Below are 26,872 nucleotides of genomic sequence, written 5' to 3'. Positions count from 1 at the left end.
AAGTGGGAATTGATGACGTTTTTATCCTAAAAGTAGAATCTTCTGTCTAGTTTGAATGAGCTAAACCCAGTTCCTACAATTGCCACTGCAGTCACAGTTGCAGTGCAACAAAGTGATTTTGGAGCTCTAATGCCCAACTCATTTCAACCCCCAAGAAATTGGGCTAGCTCCTTGAGGTTTGTCTTGGAGGAGGCTTTAGTTTTTTAAGAAATCTAGATTGAAAAGAAGATGCAGCCAAGTGGTTTGTCCCTTTCTATTTTTTTTCTTTTTGCCTTTTCTAGGGCTGCTTCCACGGCATATGGAGGTTCCCAGGCTAGGGGTCTCATTGAAGCTACAGCCACCGGCCTGCGCCAGAGCCACAGTGAGGGATCCGAGCCACGTCTGCGACCTACACCACAGCTCACGGCAACGCTGGATCCTGAACCCACTGAGTGAGGCCAGGGATCGAACCCGCAACTTCATGGCTCTTAGTCGGATTCGATAACCACTGCGCCACGACAGGAACTCCTGTCCCTTTCTATTCTGCTCTACAAAAATGCTCTAAATGCCCTTATGCTCATGAGTGTTCCTAAATAGCCCTCGCTATGCTTTTAGAATTTTCTAAGGTTTTCTCGTCTGTATCTGCTCAGTGTGATCAAAGGCTTGTTTACCAGAGGTCTCTTCCCCTGTTTCCTTTACCTCCTGTCTGTCTCATAACATGCCTCACCACATTCTGATTGCTGTAACCAGGCAGGAGTGAGTAATTTATAGAATTGCCTCAATGGCACTTGCTCACAAAGACTGTTGATGTAAGGACTTCTCCCCTTATAATTTGGTAAAGAACGAGAAATGTCCTGGGGAGGTGGGGAGAGGGAGGGAGGGAAGAGAGGGATTGCTTGTGTGGGAGTGAGACATTGGGGGCTGAGAGTGGTATGTTAACTAGAGCTCTTCACTTACTGGTTTGGTTTGGTTTGGTTTGGTTTTAGGGCTGCACCTGCAGCATATGGAGCTTCCTAGGCTAGGGGTCAAGTCAGGGCTATAGCCCCTGGCCTGCACCACAGCCACAGCAACACACGATCTGAGCCACGTCTGTGACCTACACCACGGCTCACACAATGCTGGATCCTGAGCGAGGCCAGGGATGGAACCTGCGTCCTCATGGGTGTTAGTCAGATTCGTGTCCACTGAGCCATCATGGGAACGCCTTCACTTACTGTTTTAATAGGCTGTGCTGCACTTTATCTTTTTCTAAATAGTATTTAGATATGAGAATTCTAGAGGACGAAATCGTATTTCTTTCCTGGGATCAGCGATAGGCTCAAAAGATCTCGGGTTGTAAATGGAAATTATCTGAGACTACTCCCAGCCATTCTTAAAAAAAGACAGGCCCCTAGGCATAGAAAACATGAATATATGATGTAGTCTATGGTTACCTTCCAGTGAATGTAGAAAGCAGGATTCTTTGTTCATTAACTGATGTTCGAGAATTGGATGCCCTAATTTTGTGATAATTTTTATCGCTTTATATTTTTATACTTATTAAACATACCAGTTCTTAGGAAATTTTGGATGTGTTGAGATTTGGAATTAGGTAAAATGCTAAATTTAACAAAAAATATGATTGTTTGCTTTTACATGGCCATTTTATTGCTGCAGATAGAAATTATAAATTAAGATTTTGAACTTACTTTGATTTAGAAGAAAAAAATTAGAGGTTTTATGGGCATCGAATTAAAGATGTTTTTAAGACGGTTTCTATCTTTCTGATTTTTCCAGAGTGCTGGGTATAAATGAGTGGCAGAATACAGGGTTCCAGTATGATGTCATCAGCTGCTTGAATTTGCTGGACCGCTGTGATCAGCCCCTGACTTTGCTGAAAGATATCAGAAGTGTCTTGGAGCCAACCCGAGGCAGGGTCATCCTTGCTCTGGTTTTACCCTTTCATCCGTATGTGGAAAACGGTAAGTGTAGTCTCCTATGCACTGGCCTGTGCTCCAGCAGTGGTGTTTATTGGTGTTTGTGATTCTGTGCTGTGCACAATTAGACGTGGTCTGGTATTTCTCAGACGGGCTCGCAATTGAGCAGAATACACTTAAACCTCTGTGAAATATCACCTTGGTTAATATTCATCTTAATGTGGCTTTTTATAGAACTCTAGGACGCCAACTGCAGTGGTAATAATTAATGCCCAGCAGGATCTGCCTGCTTGAGATTTTGAAAGCCTGAACTGTGTCATCCATATTTTCTGCTTTTAAATGGAGCCTGAATCCTTAATTTATGAGTTTGTGAGTTGAGTTAAGCAACCCGTGATGTCTTTTAATCCACCTTTATATGCCTGCCAAATGTCATAAATGTTTTTATTTTACATCTCTTGACCCAGAGCCTGAAAGCAATAAATCCTGTTGTGATCCATTTTTCTCCTTTTGAAGCCTTGTGTCCCAGCATGTATCGTTTCTTTGTGTGACGCTTGGTCTTTTGATTGCATAGTCTTACTCTTTGGTAATAAATACCGAATGAAAACTATCTCAGAAGAAATGGTTTGATTTCCTGTTGCTTCATATTTACGGTGACTTCTGGCCATAGTCACATTAATTAGTACTTGGTTTTAGCTTCTGTGGTTTGCATTTTAGGTCATGTTGAAAGTTTGTTTTTGTTTTTTTTTAAGATTTTAATTTTTTTCTCCTATAGTTGATTTCATGTTGAAAGTTTTGACGTCAAGCCGCTTTTGCATTTTCATAAGTTATCGTACAGTAAATTATACAAGTACTGCATGTTATGATTTTAACATCTGTACCTTTTTTCTTGTACTGCTTGTTCAGCTTTGGGTTGAAAAACTCGAAGCGCTTGCAGACATTTTTAAGACATGCATTAGGGAGTTCCCGTCGTGGCGCAGTGGTTAACGAATTCGACCAGGAACCATGAGGTTGCGGGTTCGATCCCTGCCCTTCTCAGTGGGTTAAGGATCCGGCGTTGCCATGAGCTGTGTGTAGGTCGCAGAAGCGTCTTGGATCCCGCCTTGCTGTGGCTGTGGTATAGGCTGGCGGCTACAGCTCCGATTGGACCCCTAGCCTGGGAACCTCCATATGCCGCGGGAGCGGCCCAAGAAATGGCAAAAAAGACCAAAAAAAAAAAAAAAAAAAAAAGATATGCATTCATGTTTTGAAAGCGTCATCGCTATCAAGTATCCGTGAAAATCTACGTGTTAAGGAGTGATGCCCATGTTTGCTTATAGCCATGGATTTGTGTGGTGACTCGTTTCTTCATTTCTTCTGGTCCCTATTTTTTTCCCCTCTGGTCTTAGTCCCTTCTGATGGGTCCCTTGGTCCCTTTAATGCTTGTCTTCACGTTTATCAAATGGTTTTAGATTTGTGTGGCTGGTGGGGAAAATGGAGAGTTCTTTCGACATAGGAGGGTGGGACGGAGCACAGATGGGTATTCTCCTGCCATCTGACTTGTCCCTTCTCACATTCCTATGTCGAATCATTTGTCATGGTAGAAAAAACTGCTTTCACGCGTGCATGCCCATAGAGCGCCTGTGTGTGCTGTACAATAAAGAAAACGTAGGCAACACGGTCCTTGATAATTCAGCGGCCTTGACCTCATTGCAGTGCTGTTCTCTGTGTAATTAAACTTCCGCTCCCTCTCGCTGCACATCAGGTTGGGAGGTAGGTCCAGGCTTCCTGTGTCCTGTGGGGCAACCACACGACGGAACTTGAATGCTGCTTCCTGGCATAGCAGGAGGTGGAAGAGCAAGAGAAGAAACATCAGTCTAATCAGGGATTTTATTTCCTCGTGTTTCTGACACCAAAACTTGAGAGGAAGTCAGACTAGACAAGCAGGCAGTCTCCAGTAAGGATTGAAAAACAAGCCCCTTGTTTGTGGCTACACCAAGTGGCCTGTTGAGTTCAAGACGTCTCATGTGTGACATGCAGCAACCAAACCTGAGACATGAAGTTTTGTTGCTGTGGGGGACCTTTAGTGACCTATACGTTTCGTAGACTGCTTGTGTCACTGGATCACTGCTTCCTTTCTCTAAGTCACTAGTTAGCTCCTGATGATAATCCACGTGATAACTTACCATGTGATGACCATGGGGTGCAAATGATCTTGCTGTGTGAGTCCATGAATCCTGGGCTCTTTTAAGGCTGTCTGAATATACTCTGCATACTTGGCTCAATTTCCTTTTTAACAAAAGCCATTGTAGATGAAGTAATTACTTATGGTTTCTCTTGTCTGGTTGGTTTTTTTGTTTTTGTTTTTGTTTTTGTTTTGATTTATCTTGAAGTCGAACCATAGTGATTTGTTGCCTAGGTTAATTTGGGGGGAAAAAATTACAAAATGTATCTTTCTGATTTCAGTTTGTTTGGTTTACTGACCCCGTCCTGATTAGGGGTTGTTAAATCTCGTGAGAATTGTTTAAAGCATCGAAAGGGAGGAAAATACGTAGTCAGGAAAAGGAGACTAGTATTGCAAAAGTGAAAACTTAGTGATGTTTGGTTTTTCAGAATTGTAATTTTTTTTTTTTTTTTTTTTTTTTTGTCTTTTAGTCTTTTGTTGTTGTTGTTGTTGCTATTTCTTGGGCTGCTCCTGCGGCATATGGAGGTTCCCAGGCTAGGGGTTGAATCAGAGCTGTAGCCACCGGCCTACGCCAGAGCCACAGCAACGCAGGATCCGAGCCGCATCTGCAACCTACACCACAGCTCACGGCAACGCCGGATCATTAACCCACTGAGCAAGGGCAGGGACCGAACTCGCAACCTCATGGTTCCTAGTCGGATTCGTTAACCACTGAGCCATGACGGGAACTCCAGAATTGTAATTTTTATAAAGAGGTAATGCATGGTCAAAAGAGTTCAAGTGGTTTGCCAGAAAGTCAGTATATAATGAGAAGTTCCAGTTGCTTCTCTTCCAGTTCCATGAACTTGTTCAGGTTTCTTGACTGTTCTTCTAAAGATAGTTTATGCAAATACATAAGTATGCGTTCACATAAAAAATTGATTCTGTAATTACAGCCCATTATAAATGCTTCCATTGCCCTTTTCCTCTTAAGTAAATCTGGTAAATTATCCCTTACCAGCACCTCAGTGTCTACATCCTTGTCTGCACGTAAGCGGTAGTGTGCTGGAGCTGGTTTTACTGGTTCAGGAGAGCTGATTATTAGTTGTATTGAGAGGGATTTTGTGAACTGGTTCTTAAACTTGGCCACCATGACATTGTCCGTGGTGAGAGGACTTACACCATGGAAATTGGCCAACACTGCAAATAGCTTCTCCCTTCTCCAAGCAGGTTGGTAAGCATTACCAGCACCCTGCTGTGGGTGTATGGTTACTTGAAGAGGCCCCTGTTGAAGCACTTTCAGATACTGGAAGTTTGCTTTATAAACACAAGTGAAATGGACGCTCTTAGGCCAATCTTTGCATACATGTGTAAGTAGGTATCAGGATGTTTTCTGCTTCAAGAAACAGAAGGAGCAACTAAAAATAGGTATAAGGATATTTTCTGCTTCAAAAAACAGAAGGAGCTTTTAAAAACTAAGAGTTTAGGAGTTCCTGTCATGGCTCATGGTTAATGAACCCGACTAGTATCCTTGAGGACACAGATTCCATTCGTGGCCTTGCTCCGGGGGCTAAGCATTTGGCGTTTCCGGGCACTGTGGTGTAGGTTGCAGATGTGGCTCAGATCCCAAGTTGCTGTGGTTGTGGCGTAGGCCTGTGGCTACAGCTCTGGTTCGACCCCTAGCCTGGGAACCTCCATATGCTGCAGGTGAGGTCCTAAAAAAGACAAAAAAAAAAAAAAAAGAAAGAAAGTTTATTTTAGAAAAGCGATTCCATGGCTGGTGGAATTCAGTGATGAAAACATCCACTGGCCTTCAGAGCTTGCTCTCATTTCTTCCTCTTCAGCATGTTGACATTCCCCCCAGGATTGCAGAATGGCTGATGCAGCGCCAAGCATCATGTGTGGTCATGACAACGTCTTGGAAAGAAAGGGGCATTTTCTCCTCTACGTTTTCTTTGTATGTGAGCGGAAACCTTTCCCATAGGTCCCCCTGGCACCGTGCACTTGGCCCCAGTGGTAAGGATGGGGGCCATTGCCCTGCCCACCAGCAGCTGGCAGGGGGGTTTAGGGTGATTGTGATGCAGGGCTGGGGAGGACATGTTTACACTGTGGGCCTGAGCTCTCTCGGTGGAGGTGGAAGGATACTCTTGTGCCACAGACCATCTTTAGCATTGAAAAAGCCTTTAGGGAGTGATGCTGGAGATAAGTGAGTGAAACCATAGGTATCCTTGTCCTCATGGAGTTTCTGTTCCATGAGGAAGACAGTGAACTACTGGCGGGTGGTTGGTGATCAGTGTTACAGAGAGAAACAAACAATAAAAGCAAGAAAGAGGTTTCTTGGAATTGGGGTTGGGCTGTAATTTTCAAGAGGGTGCTCAGGGAAGGGCCTCCTAGGGGTGACACCTTCCTAGGAGTGGAATTGCTTGTTAAAGAGTGACTTTTCCAAATAGCTGCCCTGTGATTCTAACACCATTTATTGAATACTCTTTTCATCAGTGCTTTGAAGTGCCACGTTTATCATAGACTAAGGTTCTGTACGTGTTTTGTTCTGTTCCATTCAGATTTCTCCTTCTGGAGTTCCCATCATGGCTCAGTGGTTAATGAATCCGACTAGGAACCATGAGGTTGCAGGTTTGATCCCTGGCCTCACTCAGTGGGTTAAGGATCTGGCGTTGCCGTGAGCTGTGGTGTAGGTCGCAGACGTGGCTCGGATCCGGTGTTGCTGTGGCTGTGGTGTAGGCCGGTGGCTACAGCTCCGATTGGACCCCTAGCCTGGGAACCTCCATATGCCATGGCTGCGGCCCTAGAAAACACAAAAAGACAAAAAAAAAAAAAAAAAAAAAAGTTTTCTCCTTCTATGTGTGTTGCCAGTACCACACAATTTTAATTACTGTGGCTTTATCATACATGTTAATATCATAGCACTAGTCCTCTTTTACCAAGTACTTTTAGATTTTTCTTGGCTTATTTATTCAACAGATCAACTTTAGCACTAGCTTGCCTAGTTCCCCTCTCTTAAATTTATGGGTTAATTTAGGGAGTCTTGAGTCTTCCTAGCTAATAATAGGATATGTCTTTTAATCTGTTCAGTTTTGTTCTTTAGTAACAAAGTTTTCTTCATAGAGGTGCTGCACGAGTCTCGTTAGATTTATTCTGTTTGTGGGATTATAAATAGGAATTTTTCTTCCATCATATTTAAAATAGAAATGTTCCCAGCTTTATATAATTGACAAGTAAAATTTGTTTGCTTTTAAGGTGTGCACCGTGAGGGTTTAGTACACATATGCATTGTGAAATGATTACTGCCATCAAGTTAATTAGCATCTCATTTCCTCATAGTTACCTTTTGGGCGAATGAAGAGAACACGGAAGAGCAATTGACCAATTTGTGTGCAGTTCAGCACTATAGTCTCCAGGCTGTATCCCCAGAACTTAGTCCTCTTAAAACTGAAAATTTGTATCCTTTGGTTTTTTTGTTTGTTTTGTTTTGTTTCGGCCATACCCACAGCATGCAGAAATTCCAGGGATTGAACCCAAGCCACAGCAGTAACCAGAACTAAGCAGGCACGATGCCGGACCTTTACTCCACTGAGCCACCAGGGAACTCCAAGTTTGTATCCTTTGACCAGTATCTTCTTATTTCCCCCACCCATCTGCTCCTGGCAGCCACCCTTCTATTCTCTGGTTCTACAAGTGTGACATGTTTCAGTTCAACATATGAGTGAATCATACAGTATTTGTCATTCAGGATCCAGCTGGTTTCACTCAGCATTGTGTCCTACAGGTTCGTCATGCTCTCTCAAACAGCTCTCCCATCATATTTTATTTTATTTTTATTTATTTATTTTTTTGTCTTCTTGTCCCTTCCAGGGCCATGCCTACGGCATATGGAGGTTCCCAGGCTAGGGGTCCAATCGGAGCTGTAACCGCTGGCCTACACCACAGCCACAGCCACAGCCATGCCAAATCCAAGCCGTGTCCCCCACCTACACCTCAGGGCAACACCGGATCCTCAACCCACTGAGCGAGGCCAGGGATCCCACCTGCAACCTCATGGTTCCTAGTCGGATTTGTTAACCGCTGAGCCATAATGGGAACTCTGCCCCCATCATATTTTAGAGTGGAACATATGCATACATATACAAGCAATTGTGTGTGTGTGTGTCTGTGTGTACGCACCAGTTTTGTTATCGTTTACCTTATTTGGTTATTTTAGTGTTTCCAGTGATTTCCATTATTTATTCTCTTGTTTTCGTTGTTTTGTTTTTTATTTAAATACTGTTAAAGCAACTGCAGATGGTTTTGCTACTTCCTTCTCATTTCTAGACTTTTCTTTTTTGGTCCAGGCGAATTTGTAGTTACTTCTAGAAAATGTTTAAAAAATGATGGAAATTTTTGTTTTGTTTTTGAGTGTAATGAAAAAAAATACTTTCAATATGATTTTGTCTTTTGACTTGAGATTGCTGTTTGGCTTGAGATACTTTTTTTTTTTTAAATCTTGTTTTGTTAAGAGCTTAAAAAATTGGGAATCGATGTTGAATATTGTTGCCTGTGTTTTCAATATCTATAGAAATAGTCATCCTGTTTTTTCTCCATTGGCTTATTAATTAAAGAGTACTTTTGTAATTTATATCCTCTCCCACATCTCTGGCCTTAGGCAGGATAGGCTTCTTGTAATGCATCACTCGATTGTGTTTACAAAAACCCTAAATAAAAATATTAGCTTTAATATTATTGACAAATGATAGTTTGATCTAATCTTTTATTTATTTGAAGGTTGTTATTTAGGGTTTTGTGTTTACAAAAACCCTAAATAAAAATATTAGCTTTAATATTATTGACAAATGGTAGTTTGATCTAATCTTTTATTTATTTGAAGGTCATGTTTTGGTATCAGTGTTCTGCTGGTTTTGTAAAAAAAAAAAATTAATAATTTTTAAGTTCTTTCTGGTGTTCTGGAACAGTTTAAATAGCATTGTGGTTATCTGGTTTTTGGAATTTTGGTAGAATTCTCCCGTGAAACCATGTGCATTTGGGGAGGTAGCCCTTGGCAACTTTGTCACTTTCTTATAGGGTCATTGTTTGGGTTAAGTTTGACGTGTTCAGTTTTAAAGCTCCCATCAGACTAAATAGAAATAAGCAAGACTCTGGCAGGACTACTTCGTGGAACGAACATGGGCTTTGAGAGCTGACCTGAGTTTGAAATAAGGGTCAGCCCTTATTACCTGAGCTCTGATTAAGCTTAGTGTTTCACCTGTAAAAATAGGGCTAATACCTACCTTGAGGTTTGTTCTGAGGCTTAAATAATGTAATTTATAGGCCAGTGCCCAGATACTTAGGGTCTGTCTAAGTATGGGTATTTGATATGTGGTAGATTGATTTCATCCCATCCTGTTCTGTTACTTTGTTTTCATCTGTGGCTTCCTTGATCATATTAGTTCACAATTCTCCACTTTGTTGTGTACATCAGTGCTTTTACCTTTTCATTTTGTCCTATGTGACTTGACTCCACAGACACCTAACTATATGCCTCTTAGCCCAGAGTTTCAAATTCTCAGGTCTTATACTGTAGAGAGAAAGAAATGACTTATTCTTAAAATCTTATTAACATCTTTTGGAATGTGGGTTAAGTGCTCTTGTCTAAAAGGGTAGGGTGTATGTACACGAGAGCCGTGTTTCTGTCCATTTTCCTCTTCAGGTTGTTTTAGTATTATTCTCTTTGCATTATCCAGGGAAATGCAAATCTAAAGAGAAGGCTGTAGTTTAATCCTTTCTAGTGAAAATTCTGGATGCTCAGATAGCAGGAAAATGCACATGTTAGGGATTCTGTGAAGAGCTCTTTTGAAGAGAAGTTAGGGTCAATGGCTAGGGAGTGAAGTGTGCTTTATATCTCAGTTGAAATGCTGCAAAAATATTTTTCTGTAGAAACATCGTTCATTTGCATTCATGTAAAGGCATTTAAGAGCCTATGTACCAGGCAGTGGTAGGCGGTGGAAATACAAAGATAAATGAGACATGTGCTTCTGGTTTTAAAATACTTAGAGAATAGTTCAGAAGATGGAAATAGACAATGGTAGGATAGTCTGCTAAGGAACCTGATAAAGTTCTCTGGGTTTAGAGAAGCAAAGATCCATTAACTGCAAGAGAGATTAGGGAAGTTTTCATGTAGGAAGTAGCATTTGAACTATGTTTGTATCTGTGGAGCACTTTTTTTTTTTGTTTTTTTTTTTTTTTTGCTTTTTAGGGCCACACCTGTGGTATATGGAAGTCCCTAGGCTAGGGGTCTACTCAGAGCTGCAGCTGCCAGCCTACACCACAGTCATAGCAACACAGGATCTGAGCTGCATCTGCGACCTACGCCACAGCTGACAGCAATGCCGGATCTTTATCCCACTGAGAGAGGCCAGGGATCAAACCCGCATCCTCATGAGTACCAGTTAGGTTCATTATTGCTGCGCCGCAATGGGAACTCCTCTGTGGAGGATATTATCTTGCAGTGGAAACAAGATAATAATGTGCCAAGCATGAAGGTCTGAACAAGGGGTTCCCAGAGAAGACTAAGTTCAGTGCAAAAGAGGCTTTTGATTGTGTAATAGTATAGAACTCAATAAATATTGCTGGCTAGATGGATGAATAAAATAGAGAATATTATATATACATCAAGCACACATGTATGACCCGAGGGAATATCACTCTTTGGGAAAGAATATTCTAAATTTCAGCTTGGTAATCAATCTTTGAAACACAGTCCAAGCTTGTCATGGAAGAGGTTTATTCTGAATCAAATATGAGTTTATCTCAGGGATTCTGTTTCCTCATTAGTTACGCCAAGAGCAGTAAATTTTCAGCCCTGAAAGTACCAAATGTCATGACTCCCAGAAATGAAAAGGAAGTGATGGTTCTTAGTGTTCCCTCTTTGCTGCCTGGTTGGAAGTTCATTTATTTCAACCAGCCAGTGGTCTCAAAGTAGAGGGAATATGCAAGACAGTTTTGGGGACTCGGGAAGAAAATGTTAGTATGTAAAAGTAAATAGTTTTTATTTACCTTACTTTTTATACTCATTGTTTAATTTCTATTGTTACGCAGGCATGCACTGTGCAAAACACACGTAAAGAGATGTGCACTCAGACACACATATAAGTGTGCCCTCAGTACACAGAGATAAAATGGGGTTGTGTGTTGCCTGCTCTCCCCTTTCCATTTTTCCTGGCACGTATGGTTATAAAGGCTAGAGATCACGGATTTAAAGCATCCGTACAGGATGCTTTCAGAGGGACCTTAAAAGACTTTAAAATTTGATCTGGGTTTTAAAAATAAGCATACACCTCATTTTATACCAGTTTAAGAGAAACACTTTAGTGAAATAAACATAATAGGTAGTAATGCATGTTTAATAATGAACATGTACTTGGTGCTTTAAATCGATTTTTTTTTTTAACACTGAAGTAACTTCAGAGAACAATCCATAATAACACGTTTACTCAGTGAGATGGCAATGAGGTCTCTAAACATCCTTACTGTACCCAGCCCCTCATCTATCATTTCCCTCTGTCTCGTTGGTGAAAAATCAGTCTCTTAAAGGCATTGTCAGGTGCAGCGCGTGGCCGGATCCTTCTCTGGCGCTGTCATCTGTCACAAGACTGACACCTAGGGTCGGTTGTGGCGTATTTGTCCTGAGGTTTTCTCTGTTGAACCTTCGGCTTTGGATTTTCCGTGTTTTAGTTTTTGTGTTCTTACTCTCTTCTCTCCCCACTCCTCGTCTCACTTTTTGCTGGTAGCATGATGTATACACCTTGGCAGGAAGATGTGCGTTGTACCATCGCTCCATTGCAATACCAGAGGACATGATTTTTGCTCCAAAATACTTTTCAAGATGATTTTGGCTCCTTCAAGTTCTGTCACGTTCCCCCCCTCCCTCCATTCCTCGTTCTCTCCCAACTTAGTCTAAGTGACCCCTCACTTCTACAAACTTTAAAAGCAATTCTTTCATTCCCGGGGTTTGCCCCCCCCCAAAAAAAAATCCTACACAAGACTGAGACACATGGTGTGACTAAATCTTCAGGGTAACAATCATGACGTGGTGCACCTTGTATGTTGAATGAGATAAATATAGGATATATGCTATAAATGGAAGGTTTTGAAGACGTTTGCTTAGAATTTTAGCAAATTAGGAAAGTTATTTTTCAGTTACAATTTTTTTAAAAGTATTTTCTTCATTACTTTTAGTAAGAGTTTCCTTATACCCCGGGATCCTTCTTGTAGCCAGTTGACTTTTCCATTTACCTTAAATATTTTTAAGGCCCTGATGGGTATATGTCCATACGTATGACTTCCATAACTTCTGGCGTTGGATCTTCCGTGACTTAATTGAAAATCAAAAAAAGATTTCTATGGTCTTTCATAGTTAGAAACTGCTCTTCTGTTTTCATAAGTGTTATCTTTCTCCTGCAATAGTAAATAACAAGCCATGTTTAAGATTGCACAGCCACGAATGCCACACTACCAGCAGCATATAAACTGTAGTGCCATCCTGCATCCTGGGTCCCAAGTCCCCTTCCGGTAATCTTAAAGTTCCACTTACCATTTTCCCTTTATTGGGCATAAGATGTGAGAACTGAACAATAATCTTCCTATTCAGATACCATTGTCAGAGCCCTAGCTTAGGTCTTTAAATTTCCTAGTTCCAGACCTATCTTCAGGCCATTTACCTTGGCCTCTTTGCTGGAGAAGACGCCCAGCTTCAGTAAGAAAACGAGTGTGAGCAGGCACTTGCAGTTATGCAGAGTGGCATCTTAGGTGATTAGACCACTTCTTGATGTATTTGTTTGTACATTGAAGGGTGAAGGGACTACTTAAGATGATATTCTTTCCTGGGTGAAAACCCATTTTAGGAATTGGATTTTTGAAAACACACCTCATGTCAAACACAATTCCATTTCATTTGCCCTCATGGCTGCTGTTTGAGAGGAAAATATCTTGACTAGTCTATAAGTTCTTTGTTTTGTATACATTTTAAGTCTGAGCAGTTTCAGCAGACATCGTGGAAACGATCTGCTCTGCTAGCTTTAAAATAGCATCTTGTCTGAAACACCTGTTTAAATAGGGCTTTAAAGAAACACTATCAGAACATATTGTAGTTGGTAGAGATGTATTCTTCCTGTTAATCCAACCCCAAAGATTGGAGAAATATCCTTATTTTTTATTTATTTATTTATTTTTAATGGCCTCACTTGCGGCATATGGAAATTCCTGGACTGGGGGTTGAATTGGAGCCGCGTGTACAGGTGTACACCACAACCACAGCAACGCAGGATCTGAGCCACAGCTGCAACCGATGCTGCAGCTTGTGCCAATGCTGGATCCTTGACCCACTGAGCAAGGCCAGGGATCGAACCTGAAGCCTCACAGGCACTATGTCGGGTTCTTAACCCGCTGAGCCACAACAGGAACTTCCCATTTTAAACTTTTAATAGCTGTATCTTCTAATGTGAACAAGTACTTTTTCTATGTAATTTGATCCACAAATGTTTGCAACATCTGTTAATGCTTAGGACTGCATACAAGATACTATACAAGGTAGCTTTCTATCCACAAATGCATCCTTGTCTATATTGAAACATTGCCTGTATCCAATGTGTTTTTGAAAGATTCTGTGTCACTAAGATGCCAGCCTGGGATCTGTTTAATATTGTATGAGATGTCCTTTGTCATGTATTTATCAAAACAAGTTCTATAAAAAATGCGTATTGTAGAGTTCCCTGGTGGCTCAGTGAGTTAAGGATCTGGTGTGGTCACCACTTGGTTCTGGTTGCAGCTGTGGTGCAGGTTTGATTCCTGGCCCAGAAACTTCTGCATACCTTGGGTGTGGCCAAAAAAAAAAAAAAAAAAAAAGCATATTGTGAAAGTCCTCTTTCAGACTCTTCTAAAGGGAAACTTGATTATTTTTATTTTTATTTTTATTTTTTTTGTCTTTTGTCTTTTGTTGTTGTTGTTGCTATTTCTTGGGCCGCTCCCGAGGCATATGGAGGTTCCCAGGCTAGGGGTTGAATCGGAGCTGTAGCCACCGGCCTACGCCAGAGCCACAGCAACGCGGGATCCGAGCCGCGTCTGCAACCTACACCACAGCTCACGGCAACGCCGGATCGTTAACCCACTGAGCAAGGGCAGGGACTGAACCCGCAACCTCATGGTTCCTAGTCGGATTCGTTAACCACTGCGCCACGACGGGAACTCCGAAACTTGATTATTGACAGCTTGTTGGCAGCTTCGTTTTTTTTTTAAACATGCTTTATGTATGTATTACATCTTTTTTATACTTACAGGTTGTTGGCATGTTTCCATGTTTCTCTTACTATATAGCTCTTGAGCAATTTCCTGAAAAATACGTCGAACACTCTTTTTCTACAAGTAAGAAAAAAACATCTCTCAGGACTAAAAGCAATGATACTGCACATCCTCTGAGCATTTTCTTTCTTTATTGCCACCAGTCTCAGAAATCACCCATGCTTCCCCCAATACATCTATACCTACAGTTAACGCTTTTATATTTCGAGTATGTTCAGTAGAATTTATGGTTAAGAACTATCAGTTTACCATGTCTTTCATCACTTGAGATTATCCTTTTTCTCAACAATAGGAAACAGTATCTGTGGTTGAAAGTTACCATAACATTCTGCGTTTCTTCAATTAGTTTGGATTTGAAATAGTTACACCACCACCATTCAAAAGACATTTTACAAACATTGGTCTGTACCTTTTGTGAATCTTCTGTTTCTTTTTTTCTCAGAGTTTTAGATTTTGACTGTCAAGAAGAAAAGGAAAGTCTTCTAAGACATTTTATGCATTTCAGAGCAATTGCGGCAGATATCTCATACCATAAGGAGGGTAAACTGACTTAATATTTAAATGATACGCACAAAGAGTTAATGATTTTCACGTCATTTCTGAGATGCTTTTATTAATAAAATAGCTCAAACTGCTTTTGATGTAGAATTTATAATATTCCTGACATAACATATACATACCTCCTCGTATAGCACGTAAACAACCAGATGATAGTCTTCCTCAAAAACTTTAAAGATATTTTAAAGGCAGTTTCTAATCTTTGTTAACCTTTTTCTGTTCTTAAAGACTGTATTTAGGCCCTTCATAGATAACAGTAACCCTCTTTCCTCCAGCAGAAAGAGAGTGTGTATGATGGCTATAAAAAAGGGTCTCTTGGAGTTCCCGTCATGGCTCAGTGGTTAACGAATCTGACTGGGAACCATGAGGTTGCGGGTTCGATCCTTGCCCTTGCTCAATGGGTTAACGATCCGGCGTTGCCGTGAGCTGTGGTGTAGGTTGCAGACGCGGCTTGGATCCGGCGTTGCTGTGGCTCTGGCGTAGGCTGGTGGCTACGGCTCCAATTGGACCCCTAGCCTGGGAACCTCCACATGCCGTGAGTGTGGCCCTAGAAAAGACAGAAAGACAAAAAAAAAAAAAAAAAAAATTAATAAATACATAAAAATAAAAAAGGGTCTCTTTCTCCCATATTGTTGGGTTTTTAAGAGAAAGCCCTGTAAATTGTGTATTCTGGTTGATAATTTCAGTGATGAAAATGTATACTTTCTTCCACAGATCTCATCTGCAGGTGGTATTTCCTGCAGATGCAAAGGAAGATGTTAATTAAACTAAGGCCCCCAGTGTGTGGGGAGATGGAAATTATTTCTTTGTAATATTCAAGGCCACAGGAATAGCTAATGCAAGAAATCTGACTTACTTTGGTGAGGATGACGAAGATCACGAGGACACCAATAATGTAGATAGAGAGCAGCGACAAGATCGCTGTCAGCAGACTCTGCAGTTCCTTGCTGAGAACCTTCATTGCTTTGTGAATTACAGATACAGAAAGAGCTACTGTCACTCTTGAAACATTTTACTTTAAATATATGTATAAGAGTTCCCATTGTGGAGCAGCGGAGACAAATCCGACAAGGAGCCATGAGGTTGCGGGTTCGATCCCTGGCCTTGCTCAGTGGGTTGAGGATCCGGCGTTGCCGTGAGCTGTGGTGTAGGTCGCAGACGCGGCTCGGATATGTGGCGCTGCTGTGCCTGTGGCTTAGGCCAGCAGCTATAGCTCCAATAAGACCCCTAGCCTGGGAATCTCCATATGCCGTGCCCTGGGTGCGGCCCTAAAAAGACAAAATAAATAAACAAATAAATGTATAAAGTATAATTGAAACTATGTTAGAGGTGACCCATGAACTTATTCCTCTGCTTGGCTAGTCATAAAAAAATTTATTGAGGGTCTTCTGATTCCAAAAACACTTAAGTGTATTAAAGCCATTAGTTCTTTAAATGTATTATGCTAAAAATATTCATTTTTAAACCTTAAAATTAAAAGCACTTACTTGTCATAATGCCAGGAGTCACTTTTCCTATGAAGTGTTGCTTCACGTTAGATAACCTTTAAAATTTATTGCAAGGGTGTTTAAAGTTTCTTTTAGTAGATATGATGTACAGGTGTCACTAAGAGTCTGTTTATGGAGTTAAGAGACTTCCCTGTGTGTGTTTATTTTTAACCTTGGGCTGTGTGGTGTGTGTAACAGAACAGTGCCGTCTGTAAAAGAACCCGAAAAGGGCAAACACTGAGATCGTTAAGCGCTCACCGCACGCTTAAAAGACCGGCATTGTTACACGGGCCCCTTCTTTCTAATAAAGTTCTAGAAGTAGAATCATTGAGTCCCTTTGCACATTCCGAAAGTCTCCCTTCTTGCAGGAAGTGCCCTGTGCTGTAGGTAGTGATGAGGCAACCTACCAATGTCTTCAAGTCCTGGGTTATTTGAAGCATAAAATCCATAAAATCCAGTTCGATTTGTAATATCTGAATAACTGGTACTGTTCCATCAGTATTCCATAGGCGCTTATCCTGTGAACTCTGTCTACTTACTAAATGTTTTTGATGTACAGTCAGTTTACACTGTTGTGTGAATTTCTGCTGTCCAGCAAAGTGATTCAGTTATACAGATGTGTATCTATTCTTTTTCGTATTCTTTCCTATTATGATTTATCACAGGGTATTGAATGTAGGTCCCTGTGCTTTACAGTAGGGCCTTGTTATTTCTGTGTGCTCGGTATACAACATACATTTTTGCTGTGAAACTAACAAATCAGCCATACCTATAAAACTTAAAAAAAAAAAAAATTTTGGAGTTCCCGCCTTGGTGCAGTGGGTTAAGAATCTTGACTGTAGTGACTCGGCTTGCTGGTTTGAGACCTGCATCTCTTTTCAAGGCATTTTTCCTTTTGGCTATTTATTTATTTATTTTGTCTTTTGTCTTTTTAGGGTCGCACCTGCGGCTTATGGAGGTTCCCAGCCTAGGGGTCGAATCAGAGCTACAGCTGCCAGCCTACGCCAGAGCCACAGTAACTCGGGATCCAAGCCACGTCTTTGACCTACACCACAGCTCACGGCAACACTGGGTCCTTAACCCACTGAGTGAGGCCAGGGATCGAACCTGCGTCCTCATAGATGCTAGTCAGATTTGTTTCCGCTGAGCCACAATGGGAACTCCTAAAATTTGTGTTTATTCTCCATGAGTCTTTTTTTTTTTTTTTCTTCTGAGTCCAGTTTATTGATCACTTACGCTTCTCTAGTGTTTTGTTCTAGATGGTACAGGAGCAGACCCGTGCCTGACTAGGCGGACAGTTAACCATCGCATTTCAGTCCATGTAACATACAGAAGGTGGTCCCCCCAGACTACCAAAGGGTCAGCATGGGAAGAATATAGCACCTGACATAACCCCGACTCTGTGTCTGTGGTGCTTGCATCTCCCAGGGGGGTCAAAGGAGTTCTTTAATTCAAACTGCATGTTGGCTTGTGTGCAGCTGACCCTCTTCACTGGCTCGGCAGTTAGCAAACGTATCTCATCCTCTCTGCATTTAAGTAATGCAATGCGTTTAAAGGCCTGAGCAGGACACAGCACAAGGGACCAAAGCCTTGACTGACCTCTTACCACCAGCACCGTCCCTCCTCCGGTTTGCTTAGCTTTTGGCTCCTTCGAACTGGGAAAGGCTATTCCACAGATGTAGATGGCACTGTCATTGAGGGCCACCCTGTTCACGGTGAGGGAAACTTGGTTTTGGGCCGAAGTCCCAACCGTGAATTTGTCTGTCTCACTTCTGCATCCATCCAAGCACAGGTTCTCGGGCTGGTGAGTGCCATAGCGAAACCACAGGCTCCTGGGCTGCTCCTCAGGGCACCCCACCGTGGAGAAGGAGCACTGGATGGTAACGGCCTTTTGCGTGTGGTCCACTTCCAGGAAAGGTGGTTGAAAGACCAAGACGGTACAGCCACCAGCAGCACCTGTGGGCGGAAGCGGATGAGCCTGTTTAGAGTTTCTCCTCGTCTCCCTTTGCCAGTGCTTCTGTTTTATCGGCATTTTTGGCTGGAGGAACCCATTGAAAGCCATTGCTTTCTTTTTCTTACCTCACTCCCAGCACAGACGGGGCTGTAGAAGTAGACACTGGTGCCAGGACTTTAGAATAACTATGAATGGAATATGGCCTTTAAAAATGGGGACTCTCCCTGTATTGCATCCCTGTAACTTCTGTAAAATCGTACATCAACATTAATTTTTAAAAATTGAGACAGAAAAAAAGGTAGATGCTGATGTTCCTCCCTTTTCCTACCACCCCAAGTCCCCTGACCTCAGCCTGCTGGTGCACAGTGATGCTTGGGACTTGGGACCGACCCACAGGGGTCCAGGAAATCCGCCTCATCATCAGCGGAGGTGGCAGCAGGTCCAGAGTCAGAAGTCCAGGGTCTGCGTGTACACTCTTGGTGTCCTTACAAGCTCTCCTTTGATCTCCCTGTGCAGATCACTTCGGCTCTCAGAGCCCGTTTCCTCATCTGTACCCCTGGCCTCACAGGAGTGTTGTCTTCAGGGCGGTAACAGGTGTCAAAGCGCCTCATGCCAATGTCACGGCCGATGGTTGAGCCCAGGAGCAGTCTGGAATTTTTTTTTTTTTTTTTCTTTTCACCTTGTGGGCATTGTGATTGCTAGGAATTCATGGCAATTCACAATTGTTCCTTTGTGAGCCCAGTCGTCCCAGTGGGAAATGTTATAAAAGGCAAGATGCACATCTGGGAAAATGCAGCCCTGGCTTAGCCTCCGGCGTCTTTGGTTACAGAGCAGAGGCCTCCTGAGCGGGCCGTGCTGTGGCCCAGCAAAGTGGATTTCTTCCCGGCTCTTGGCCACTGCTTTGTAGTCCGGTAGCTTTCATCGTATTTGACGAGGAGTATCGTGCTCATGGGCACACACCTGAGTTGGATCCCAGCTCTGCTAGTTGCTAGCTCTCCGGTCTGGCTCCTCATTAGCCACACGGGAAGAGTCTTGTGAGCTTATCCTGAGCTTAGCGGGACGTTGAAGCGAGGCTGTCACATAAGTATTTACTTACCTACGTCTTGGTAAGTATTTAATAAAAGGTAGCAATTTCTGCCGCCACCACGGCTCCTGTTCCCACAGTATCCTACGCCTGTTTTAGAATCGTGAACGTTTCAGCCAAGGTGTGGAGAGGGCCAGGTCCCCCGTCCAGCATTCCTTCCAGCACATCATGCTGCTTCTGTGTCACAGGTGGGGTCCCTGCCTGGGGGCCTCCTAATCCCAGGCCTGTGAAGCTCAGGGGTTTATAAATGGGAGGACCTGCCCTCAATCCTTTCTGGGGCAAGGGAGGCTGTATGGGAGATGGTACTGGTTGAGACCCATTGGGATTTTTGTAGGTTCTTAGTCTGACTCTGCCTGCTTGTACGTTTCCACGTGATCTTCTTTGTCTGGCTTGGTCCTTTGCTCCTGCAAACACAGCGGAAGAGTCATTCAGGTGGTCTGAGGCTTAAGTTTCCGCTGGATTTTTCTGATGGGTCTCTAGCCAGAACAGAAGAAATTAAAACTAGACTCCTGCCATTTGCGATGCCAATCTGTTCTCGCTGTGGTTTCATTTTAGTATTTGTACAATTTGGAGAAGAGCTGGGTGCTTTTGAGCGACCTGATCAATAGACACCAGATGAGAGGATAGTCACCTGGAGAAGACCAGGCTTTTCACATCTTCAGGAGCTTAGCTTAGCTGATAAATGCGACCGCACGGCTCCCTCGAAGACTCGGCTCCTTAGAAGTGGAGATAGACTTTCCAAGCAAGGTGTGGTGCTCAGTACCTACCGGGGAAATGGGAGAGGGCCTGCCAGGATGCGACCGACCTCGTTCCCCAGCAGTGTCCCCGCCTCAGATCCTCTGTCACAGAGTTTTTAAAGGGGAAGCTGCTGCCTTTCAACACTCTTCTCCGAGAATGTGTGCTCCAGGGTAAACGCAATATTTGCAACTTTGGAGTTTTCCTGTCTCTGCTCTTTTCTGACTGCTGCGCCTTAGAGCCCAGAGAAGACCCAGAGGCCATCCGTGGTTTTCCTGTGAGAGCACGGGAGTGGGGACACCTCCCCCACTCCAGTGAAGCAATGCCCCAGAGCAAAGGGGAAGCTCAGGGGACATGTCACCCCACAGCCGCTCCGGACAATTTCTCTTTAAGAACTCTCATGTTCTGCAGGAATTTTTTTTTTCTTCCCCTAAACACAATACCCTCTGAAAACGTTGTTTATCTCCTTGGTGGAGGGAATAAAAAAAGTTACTGTTTTTGAAGACCAAGCTAGAAAATATCTAGAAAACAAATGTTTGACACTTTCTAAAAGAAGCCTTTAAGGGAAATTTGGAACACAAGGCGGTGGTTGGCCAGCGCAGTGCCTTCTCTGCCATCCCCGACTGCACCCCAGGGTTTCAGCTCTTCTTCCTACTTGTTCCTTCACCTCGTGTCCTTTTAGGGAAAATTCCAGATATTTTATCTGCACATGGTTCAGAATATCATCTTTAAGAGCTAAGGATTCTTCCTTAAAATCATACTGACATAGTTTATAAATGTATTATCTTCTTACTAGGAAAAAAAGACTATTACTGAAAGTAGAAGCAAAAAAATCACCCATGGTCCCTTCACCTCTCCACCACTGTGAAGATTTCAATATATTTCTGTACAGATGAGAAAAAAAATAACTCGAAGGGATTTTTCTCCCTTTCCCTACCCTATGATCTAAACTTTGTGAGCAACTTTGAGCTTATTAGATTTATTAGACCTAAGATGAGATTATTAGCACCGTGACATAGGAAACACTTTCTTTATCAGGGAGAAAAAGCCAGGTACAGGCAGCCGTATATTTTGGGAAGATTTTTCTTCAAGTAAGGAGCCATTTTTTTTGTTTTTAAATGGCAAGTACTCTAATTTATAGAAATTCAGCTTTTCTGAAACACCAATCTTTAAAAATAATTCGGTAGCGTGTCGAGTGACTTTACCGGTACGGGAACTAAATTGTTGCTGACAAACGTGACTGTATGAATGTTTCAGCCCTTTGTCTGGAGAGAGATCTGCCTGCTCTAAAAGCAGCATCACAGCAAAGGGGATTTTGAATGTTAGCATGAACCGTTTTCTCAGCTCTTATTTTATGACCCATTTCTCTGGAAACAAGAAATTGATCACCTTAGACAATTTCCATAATGCCATACATTTAACAATTCATCCGTAGGGGCTTAAAATAAAAATGAATCTGGCTAACAACAGCAATGGATTTAAATGAAACGGAGGAGAAAGAAAGAGAACCTTACCGACACACAATAGAACCAGACTGATTTCCAGACCGAGAGTGATGGTGCCTCCGTTCACAGTGGCCATTTCTGTGTGTGTGCGTGTGTGTGTGTGTGTGTGTGTGTGTGAATGTGTGTGAGTGTGAGTGTGTGAGGTGGGGGAGTGTTTAAAGAGCCTTGGCTGCCACTGCTGCTGCTTTTTTTAGAAAGGAAGAAGGAGGAGAGAGGAACTGTTATTAAGGAACCATAATCAGGAACTTTTTGAAATTGTGTAACAATTGTTGGTAACCTAGTTTCACCATTTAAAATGGAGATTTTTTTTTTTAAGCCTCCAGCACATTTCTGAATGTTCATGGGGTCCCTTTTTCTTGGGTTTTGCAAATCCTCGAAAGTGTTCCATGTGGCGAGTGAGCTTTTGTTTTAGAGGTGGTGCCTATTCCCAGGAAGTAGTCTTCCACCGGTAATTTGTCCTGTCCATTTCCAGGCTAGTTCAGTTGTGGGCTGACTTGAAAAAGGGAATTTATTGCAAGGATTTGGGGGTAGCTTGGAGAGTCATTGGGAAGACTGGAGACACGTGTATGGGTCTACAGGCAAGAAAATTGCTCTTAGACATGCTGTAAAACCTATCTGGGGGGTTCCCGCTGTGGCTCAGGGGTAATGAATCTGACCAGTATCCCTGAGGATGCGGGTTCGATCCCTGACCTCCCTCAGTGGGTTAACGATCCAGTGTTGCCGTGAGCTGTGGTGTAGGTCACAGATGTGGTTTGGATCCCGTGTGGCTGTGGCTGTGGCATAGGCTGGCAGCTGTAGCTCCAGTTCGGCCCCTAGCCTGGGGACTTCTATGATGCCTTGGTTGCGGCCCTAAAAAGCAAAAAAACCCACCTGATCTGAAGAGCACACTGCTGCCCCCAAGCACTTGATGCTGCAGCATGGACCAAAGCCTGTCAGTACTGCTCAGCGCTGCCCCAGCCTCCTGGTCTAACACCACTGCTCCGCCTCCCTGGAGAACAAACCTCGAGTCCCCACTTGGGGTTGTTAGCTTTTCCTTCCAGGTCTCAGGCGATTGTGTGTGAACTTAGGTCATGTTCCAGTGCCTTAGCTGCAAGAAAGGCGGGGAAAGCTGCTTCCCCAGGCGGTGCCTCCCTCTAGGAAGAGGGGTGCTGGGCCACCGAAAAGCACGCAAAATCTTTCCACTGTAGTGTTTGTACTCTTGGCACCTGTTGATTATATATTTGTCTCATTTACTGAAAGCTATCCTCCTCAGTCTGAATTTAGTAACATTTTTTTTTGTCTTTAGCCTTTTCTAGGGCCGCTTCCTGTGGCATATGGAGGTTCCCAGGCTAGGGGTCGAATTGGAGCTGTAGCCACCGGCCTACGCCAGAGCCACAGCAACACGGGATCCGAGCCGCGTCTGCAACCTACACCACAGCTCACGGCAACACCGGATCGTTAACCCACTGAGCAAGGCCAGGGATCGAATCCGCAACCTCATGGTTCCTAGTCGGATTCGTTAACCACTGCGCCACAATGGGAACTCCTAGTAACACTTTTAATATTATTGTGTATTGTTTACATCATCAGAGCATCTGTAAGCACCTCCAGATTTATATATAACACAGTGTGTGTCCTAGTATTTCCAAGAAATACTAGGTTGATTCATCCACTATAGTGTGTTAACCCCTCTCTAGTTCTGGAGCTTCACATTTGTGAAATTGTTCGGAAAAGTTAGAAAGTGGGATTGAGCGCCTTTGAACAACACACTGAATGATGTTTTTATAAATTAAAATCCTTTGCTAGCCTGCTTTTATTTTCATCCTGATAAACCTCTCTAGTTAATTTGTTGCATAATTTAACATGAGTGGCATTTTCGTGGGTTTATCCAAAACCCGCTTTGAAATTTTGTTACTCTCTGCTTCAGGTTTGCAGTCTTTAATGAGCAGTTTTCCAACCACATTAACCCTTGCTCCCCAGTCAGTCTAAAGGAGGGTGATTCCTGAAACTGTCAGAGAAATTGTGGGCTTTGGATCCAGTTAAACCAGGGTTCGCATTTCTTTTTTTCTCTCTTTTTTTAGGGCCGCACTCGCGGCATATGGAGATTCCCAGGCTAGGGCTCCACTCGGAGCTACAGCTGCCGCCTACACGACAGCAACATCAGATCCGAGCCAAGTCTATGACCTACACCATAGCTCACGGCAACGCTGGATCCTTAACCTACTGAGCGAAGCCAGGGATTGAACCCACAACCTCATGGTTCCTAGTCGGATTCATTTCCGCTGCGCCACGACGGGAACTGTAGGGTTTGTATCTCTGCTTCCCCTTTATTAACCTTTCAGGTGTGGGTTCTTCATTCCTCCTAAGCGTGGACTTCCTCTCTCTGTCCTCCTCCTGCTGGGGTACCTGGGAGATAATCCGTCAAAGCACCCAGTTCTTGGCACACACCAAATCCTTGGGCCGATATTGCTCTTCCGCTCTGTGAGTAACTTGTTTGTTCAAGAATTTAACTTAATGTTTTCCTTTGTTTTAGTAGGTGGCAAGTGGGATAAACCATCCGAAATTTTGGAAATCAAGGGACAGAACTGGGAAGAGCAAGTGAACAGTCTGCCTGAGGTTTTCAGAAAAGCTGGGTTTGTCATCGAAGCGTTCACCAGACTGCCATACCTGTGTGAAGGCGACATGTACAATGACTACTACGTTTTGGACGACGCTGTCTTTGTCCTCAAACCAGTATAAGCGTGTGGCGATCGCAGTCTTCGGGGTCCCCCCCCAAGAACGTACGCTCCAGGAGAGGGTCTGTGTCCTCAATGACACGAAGGGAGGACCTTTGGGGGCTGCCGTTCCCGAGTATCACGTAGGAATTTCAAAAGCCAAAATACTAATTATCTCTTTGTAGTGCGTAAAAGGAATGTTTTTAAAACACAGCAGCCCAACTCTTTGAGGATTTTTATCACCTCTTGACTCAGTAATGCAGGTCACTCTCCAATGACGGAAGATATTTTTTATACTTAAGTGCAGTAGGGACTCCTTCGCAGTCAAAGCAATAGTCATGACTTCACATGGAACCAATAACTATGGATCGTTTTTAACACAGTGAAGACTGGCAGTAAAGCTGTCCAGCCAGTTGCAAGTATTGGTTCTAAGTTATAGCCACTGATGCTCTCTCCTGTTTAGAACTTCTATCATTATCCAAGAAAATGTTTTTAATCATGCTAATAAACTTTTTTGGAGATGACTTCGGCATCATGTTTGCGTTACTATCAGGCTCCCCTAGCATCTCTCATTGCTTTGGCTTCAGCGGGTCCCCAAGTCATGAGCCGTATGTGAAAGATGCAGTTGATTTGAATACGTGGTAAAGGAAGGCTTTCGACTGGGGTTGGGGGATTCATGCGTATTGCGGTGAACCCAGGCAATCGGGCTAATAACCCTCAGAACAGCCTCCTCATTCAGGTGCAGTATGTCAGGGACCACCCTCACTCCCCGGTTCATGTTGTTCTGGGAAGTGCAGAACCTCGGGCTCCGATTTTGTGGTAACTTGCGTCCTACACTCAGCATTTTGTTTTTCCAAGGCCATCTCATGTGCTCAGAATTGAACCATTCGGTTCTGTCTGCTGACAGAATGCACCCTAACAATGTTTGCATTCAACTTCTTCCCCTGCCCTTGTATATACCTCTTTCCCAGGACTCTGCGCTCCTCAGAATCCTTGACTGCGTTTCTAATTTGCCAAGATCCTGGTTTGAGGAAGCCATGGCCGACTCATGCCTTCTAGAACCCACCAGTGCCTCCAACCATATATCCAGAAATCTTGCCGTGGGGAGCTCTATCTATCATTGGCAAGATCAGTAATCTTTGTGGATGTTCTAAGAGCAAAGCGCCACACCCAGAATCTAAACTCTCAGTCATAACAGAGATGCCAGTGCGAGATTGGGGCTATTAACAGTATGTTATTTGCACAGCTTTCTTTTTTCGGCCAGGTGTTTCATTAAACACGCTCATTTATGTGCTCAGAGAAGTCATCAAATCCACACATTTACTGCAACACCTGGTATAAAAGAGAGTTAAAGTCTTGAGAGGAATGGCTTTATGATTCATTAAGAACGGCGTTCACACATCCTCACACCAGTATCTTCCACTGTTCTTGTGTAGTCATCCTAAGAGTTGGGTTATGCGATTTATGCGGGAGTGTTATCGGCGCTTTCGAATGCTTTTTTTTTTCTATTTCTAGGAATTCAAATAAGTGCAAATACTTAGCAACTTAGATTGTAAAAAATAGAGGAAATGCGTACACTTCATGTAGGTCTCATGCAGTTGCGTTTTGCTTCTTTATAAGCTGTCATCAGGGATGGCTGTTTAGCCCACCAGGCAAGAGAGCAAGAGTGATGGATGTTTAAAGAGGCAGGTTGCTCCAAGGTGTTTCATAACTTTGAAATTGAGAATTGATTTGATAGCCTGTTTAAAAAAAACCACACACACCTCGCCTGTTACCTAAAAAGTCGGAGGAAGCACATACAGTTATGCCTTTCAAAGATAAAAATAGTTTCTCAAAGTCTGAGGCTCTCTGAAAACCAGCTTCTCAAAAATGCCATTTTTTGGTGAAAATTTAAACAGGCAGATTGGCTCATCTTTCACGCCTGCTCTTGAAAGAAAGTCTTGGTAGTGTGTCACCATTCCACTAGATGGCAGTGTTGCTCAGTGTCAATGGCTTTTTTTTTTTTTCTTGCTTTTTTTTTTTCTTCCCCTAAATGGAATCGTGGGTTGTTTTCCCCCCCCCCCCCCCCCGTCCCCATCGTACAATAAACTGCCTTCTTGTCTGCACCATTCCTTGTGTAAGTGCTTCATATCAAGTTAGGGTTGTGCTGGAGGAATTACCAAAAGCTCTATTTGTGGTCAAAGCAACCTAACCAGTTGACCTTAAAGGTCACAGAGAAAGGAAATGCAAGCTGCACCTGTGCGTCGAAGCGCATTGCACCTGCACCTGGAAGCCCCTTGAGTGTTTAGACCACTGAGTTCAGGGAAGGGAAAGCAAGAAGACACAATAGCCTTAGTCATTTCTCCCTGGTGCAGCGTAGTGAAGGGAGGCTGTATTTTCTGTCCTTCTCAATGTCACATCAGTTTTTATGTAGTTGACCTTGAACAGAAAAGAAACTGGGCTGGAAAATAAAGTAAAACTTAGTTGTTTCAAGTGCT

The 26,872-nt window shown here is 43.1% G+C and overlaps 2 protein-coding genes across 6 annotated transcripts in view; one reads left to right on the top strand and one right to left on the bottom strand.

Annotated features, from left to right (window-relative positions):
• METTL9 (methyltransferase 9, His-X-His N1(pi)-histidine) overlaps positions 1–26,503 on the top strand; it is a 54,047-nt gene extending 27,544 nt beyond the window's left edge. For 2 of the 5 annotated variants that reach the window (XM_021085768.2, XM_021085766.2), the window contains exons 4-5: positions 1,756–1,940; positions 24,218–26,503. In XM_021085768.2, coding sequence (XP_020941427.1) covers positions 1,756–1,940; positions 24,218–24,420 — 388 coding nt within the window. In that variant the 3' untranslated portion in view covers positions 24,421–26,503. 5 annotated transcript variants of the gene reach the window in all.
• On the bottom strand, positions 11,406–21,843 carry IGSF6 (immunoglobulin superfamily member 6). The gene is given in 6 exon segments (NM_001243387.2): positions 11,406–12,480; positions 14,356–14,436; positions 14,789–14,836; positions 15,794–15,900; positions 18,024–18,380; positions 21,712–21,843. Coding segments are annotated over 6 exon segments (717 nt in total). The 5' UTR covers positions 21,779–21,843; the 3' UTR covers positions 11,406–12,423.
• Positions 26,504–26,872: the final 369 nt, after the last annotated feature.

This window comes from Sus scrofa, chromosome 3 (genome assembly GCF_054392235.1).
Source record: "Sus scrofa isolate SSC_HxYL_T2T_F1_AM1 chromosome 3, Sscrofa_HxYL_maternal_Yorkshire_Landrace_v2.0, whole genome shotgun sequence".
NCBI classification, from domain to species: Eukaryota; Metazoa; Chordata; class Mammalia; order Artiodactyla; family Suidae; genus Sus; species Sus scrofa.
Note: the sequence above shows the minus strand (reverse complement) of the source record. Positions and strands in the feature narration are given on the sequence as shown.